This window comes from Solea senegalensis, linkage group LG3 (assembly GCF_019176455.1).
Source record: "Solea senegalensis isolate Sse05_10M linkage group LG3, IFAPA_SoseM_1, whole genome shotgun sequence".
Classification (NCBI taxonomy): domain Eukaryota; kingdom Metazoa; phylum Chordata; class Actinopteri; order Pleuronectiformes; family Soleidae; genus Solea; species Solea senegalensis.
Window position 1 is genome coordinate 33,125,906 of NC_058023.1, and position 4,699 is coordinate 33,130,604.

General features: G+C 40.7%; 1 protein-coding gene across 1 annotated transcript; it reads left to right on the forward strand.

The window, feature by feature from the left end:
• Positions 1-487: 487 nt before the first annotated feature.
• LOC122767301 (overexpressed in colon carcinoma 1 protein homolog) lies at positions 488-2,986 on the forward strand. Its single transcript, XM_044022748.1, has 6 exons — positions 488-634; positions 1,130-1,154; positions 1,276-1,308; positions 1,414-1,493; positions 1,674-1,746; positions 2,424-2,986. The coding sequence occupies exons 1-5, from the start codon at positions 574-576 to the stop codon at positions 1,733-1,735; spliced, it is 261 nt and encodes an 86-aa protein (XP_043878683.1). The 5' UTR covers positions 488-573; the 3' UTR covers positions 1,736-1,746; positions 2,424-2,986.
• The last annotated feature ends 1,713 nt before the right edge of the window (positions 2,987-4,699 follow it).

Consider the following 4,699-nt stretch of genomic DNA (forward strand, 5'->3'; position numbering starts at 1 on the left):
TTCATGCTTTTTTATCTGTTTCAAGAAAAGTGTAGAAATACTATTTTATGGTATTTTAATATATATATATACATATATGTATATATATTAAAAGTTTAGATTAATAATCCGTTTATATTATTCTGACTAGAGTTAAAATTGTCCACATCCAAATGTGAACATTTGCGTGATTCTATTTTTATAATATAACTATACTTGTGGTATAATAATACTAAATATGATTTATCATATTAATGAAGTCATTCAGTGTTATTACTATTTGACTCTCTCGGTTATAAATGAGAAGCTTTATGTTTGAATTACCTGCATTTTATATACTTTTCATTTTAATTCAGAATTATGAAAAAAAAAGAAATTAAAACATTTGACTTAAAAACAATGAGGCGTGAACACCATTTCCTCTCCTCTCCTCCCTGCTTCCCTCTCTTTCCTCTCCTCTCTCCTTTCCTCTTGGCGTCGTTGTCTCCAGGCATCACACACACACACACACACACACACACAGACGGACAGAGTGAAGAGAGGGGAAAAAAGGACAAATCTTTTCTTTACGTTTTTCATTCGTACAAACAAACGATGGGATGTGGAAACTCTTCACCGTCGCCCACGGACGTGTCGGCGAACATGAGCAGCACGGGTGAGGGGAAAAAACACTTAACTTAACTTTAAGTGTTCATCAAAGGCGTTGTTTGTTTTGTTTTAGTTTTTGTTGTTTTTTTGTTTTTGTTGTTTTTGTTGTTTTTATTGTTTTTGTGTTGTTTTTGTTGTTTTTTTTTGTTTTTGTGTTTTTTTTGCTGTTGTTTTTTGTTTTTGTGTTGTTTTTGTTGTTTTTATTGTTTTTTTTGTTTTGTTGTTTTTGTTTTTGTGTTGTTTTTGTTGCTGTTTTTGTTGTTTTTGGTTTTGTTCTTGTTGTTGTTTTTGTCGTAAACTGACGTCAACATGAACGAGGTTAAAGGGACAGAGCGTGTCATCGTCTGCTGCCACCTTCGGGGAAAAAAAGAATTAAGTCGTTTTATTAACTTAATATTTTGTCACCGCTGTGACGTCACATGACTTTATTTATTTATTTTTTTAAATGCAGACAATCGTTAAAAATAACAATTGATTTTCTTTTCTTTTGTGTTTTTTTCAGGTCGCAACGAGGTGTCAACCAAGGAGTAAGTACACACACACACACACACACACACTTCAAACAAGTCACCTTTTTTATGTTTTCCTGTGTGTGTGTGCGTGTGCGTGCGTGCGTGTGCGTGCGTGTGCGTGCGTGTGTGTCCACAGGACAAATGAGTCGTCCAACGACGACGACAAACCGTAAGTCATTTTTTATTATACAACAATTTATTCCTAACTTTTTAATTTCACTTGTGACATAACTGGGCGTGTGCGTGTGTGTGTGTGCGTGTGTGTGTGTGACAGAAACTATGGTGGTGTGTATGTGGGTTTATCTACAGCTGAGCAGAGCAACTCTGCTAACGTACAAATAGGATCGTTAAGAGGTAAAACACACACACACACAGTTTCCTGTTGAATCTCCAGGGTGATGATGAGATCGTGGGAGACGCTCTGTTTTTATCTTTGTGTGTGTTTATATGTCCTCTATATTCTATTATGTTTAAACTGGTCACATGACGTGTGTGTGTGTGTGTGTGTGTGCGCGTGTCATTGTTTTCCTCCAGAGAGCAACAGAGACACTACGTCCCTCATGAAACCACTGTGGGGGGACGGACTCAAGATTTAATGAAGAGCCAGGTGTGTGTGTGTGTGTGTGTGTGTGTCTTCATCAATTAATGAAACCTCTAATGTCAGCACTTACAGGTGTTTTTATTTGACTGGGCTCTTTTTGTGTTTACATGCTGGTGAATGAACAATAACTACGCACAGTTTCACTTCATCTCTACTTCATTAATAAATTCAATCAAAGCAGCTGGATTCAGTGAAGACAGCTTGGTTGCCAGCAGGGGGCGCATGACAAAAATAAAAACAAATAAAAAAAGCTACGTCAGTTTGAGTCTGCGATATCTTTAAGAACATGTTTCATGTCTTTATCGCACTGTGAGACAGATTTTCACTCTCTCACACCAAACCCCATAGAGAAAATCAGCGATTTAAGCTCACAGGGACACAGGAGCTGCTGGTCTACTGCTGCCTCGTGTGGTCACTTTGTGTCACTGAGTTAAGTCTCAACGATGGATTTCAAACGCCAAAGTCATAAAATAAGACATTTGAACTCAGTGATGGAGGCAGCAGTGGATCAACAACTGCTGTGTTTGTGATGTAAAAATCACTGATTTTCTCTATGGGCTTTGGTGTGGGAGAGTAGAGAGTGAACTTCTCTCTCTGTTCTTGTCTCATGAGCCTCTCTCTCCCTCTCTCTCTCTCCCCCTCTCTCTCTCTGACTCATGTTTGTGTTTTGTTGTTTGTCTCAGTGTAAAGTGATGGAGTTGCAGACGCAGCAGGAGACGGCAGTTCGATCCCCGCAGGTGTCCATCACACGCTGCCGTGACGAGTCTCAGCGGAGCGTCCTCTCGTGTGGAGGTTAAGTGACTCGTCGCGGGCTCCGTGAAAAAAACGTCCCAGACTTTAATGAGAGTGGATCACATGGATCTGGACTGACAGACCTGGCACCGGTTTCATCGATCCACTCCTCCTTTTTAATCCCACCGTGCAGCCGGTCATCTCAACCCCCTTCGGCAGATGTCGTGATGCTGATCCCGTCGTGATGCTGATCCCGTCGTGATGCTGATCACGTCGTGTTAGAAGACGATGCGTCTAGCTGTGGATGATTTTAGACAAAACGCGGAACATGAGTCACGTTCAAAACAAACAACGGAGACGCTCAGGAAAACTGCGATGGAAATTTTTCACTCCAGGACGAAATAGAAATCAGATTAACGTAACGTTAATGATGAAAAGTTGCATTTTCTTCTATTGTTTTCTCATTGTAAGAAAAGTTAAAAATTATAACTTTATATTAAAGCTGTTTGTTTCACATTTTCCTGTCTTTCAGAATTTTGCTCTTTAGAACGAGTGTGAATCAGTTTAAATAATGTTTCTACGTGTTAAAGTTTATGTATATAAATATATATAAAAACCCTGATTGAATATTAAAATTACATTTCATTCAAAAACTTACAACTATGACTTTTTTGACCATTTTTGGACGACATACTATACTATGACTTTTTTGACCATTTTTGGACGACATACTATACTATGACTTTTTTTTGGACGACATGTATGACTTTTTGACCATTTTGGACAACATTTTTCATGACATACTATACTATGACTTTTTCGGGTGATTTTGGACGATATACCATATAATGACGTTTTTGACCGATTTTGGATGACATACTATACTATGACTTTTTTAACTGATTTTGGACGACATACTTTACTATGAGTTTTTCGGGTGATTTTGGACAACATACTATACTATGACTTTTTCTATTGGGGATCCGCAGTGAATGAAGGAGCTTGAATGAAGTAGTCACAATGACTTGTGTTCTAAAATGAACTGGTCACCAGGTCTGCAGACGGTCAAGCTCCTTCTTATTAAGACAAGTAAAATAAAAAGACTTCTGCAATAGTTGAAAAGCATGTAGGATCATTAATATTTAACATTTAAGCATTTAGCAGACGCTTTTATCCAAAGTCTTGGAAAGAACTCTGCTAGATAGGAACCGAGTGCCGAGATGGATCCAGGTGCAGGGGAGGGCGTGAGGTCAGTGGTAGGACAGAAGATGTTCTTGGAAGAGCTGGGTCTTCAAGAGCTTCTTGAAAATAGACAGGGACGCACGCCGCTGTTCTGGTAGCGCTCGGTAGGTCATTCCACCTGCGTGGAACGACACATGAGAAGTCTGGATCAGTGAAGTCAGTGAAGTTACCTCATCCGACAAGAAGCTGTTACCACAGCCTTCTCCTCTTTCTGTATTAGTAACTCGTGGTAAAAACAACCGCTCTCGTCCATCTTCTCCAAACAGACGATGTTTCCCCGCCAGATTTTCCTGCCAACATGGCGTTGTTTGGATTCCGCTGGTATGTGTGTGTATGTGTGCCCTTGTTGAGCTCTGTTGCTTTGCTTTTCCCTGACTAAAAACACTCACGCACACTGTGACACGGGCGACGTCAGGTTGTCGTTGTTGTCATGACGACAAAGGAACCTCACTGTGGTAGTTTCTCGGGGGCGGGCCCGACGTGTCGCACCTCTCGCTGCTCCACTCGCTTCCTTTTGCACGTGCATGCCGCGCCTTGCTTATTCCGGCTCGTTTGATATTCCGCGTGTCCTCTATATATCTACCTATAAATATATACATATATATGTATACAGTATGTGTAGCCACCTGTAATTAGCTTGTAATTAGCGTCCGGTGTGTGTAGCTTCTATAGCCTGTAGATTAGTGCACTGTCGCTCTGGCCTTTACGTCGATCTCTTGTGTCTCGGGCTTTCTATAAACTTGTGTGTCTCCGTGCCGCCAGCATGCTATAACCTCGCCTCGCTCTGTATACCTCGCCGCGCTTGACTATCTGACTCTCTCTGTCCTCTCTGTCTTCTTCCTCTTCTGCTTGACGACTGTCGCCGCTCACAACGTAGAGTGTTCTATATCTATATATAAATGTGTGTGTGTGTGTGTGTAGTTCCCTCAGCATGTCTCTCTGAAAGCTCGTCTCCGCTTCTGCAACTCGTACGAACTCTTCTATC

What these genes read in the sequence shown, in the direction of transcription:
- LOC122767301 (XM_044022748.1), top strand. Translation starts at nt 574, where the DNA reads ATGGGATGTGGAAACTCTTCACCGTCGCCCACGGACGTGTCGGCGAAC. An exon ending in AACGAGGTGTCAACCAAGGA is followed by an intron (nt 1,155 to 1,275) that starts GTAAGTACACAC and finishes GTGTGTCCACAG; the next exon opens with GACAAATGAGTCGTCCAACG. An exon ending in ACAAATAGGATCGTTAAGAG is followed by an intron (nt 1,494 to 1,673) that starts GTAAAACACACA and finishes GTTTTCCTCCAG; the next exon opens with AGAGCAACAGAGACACTACG.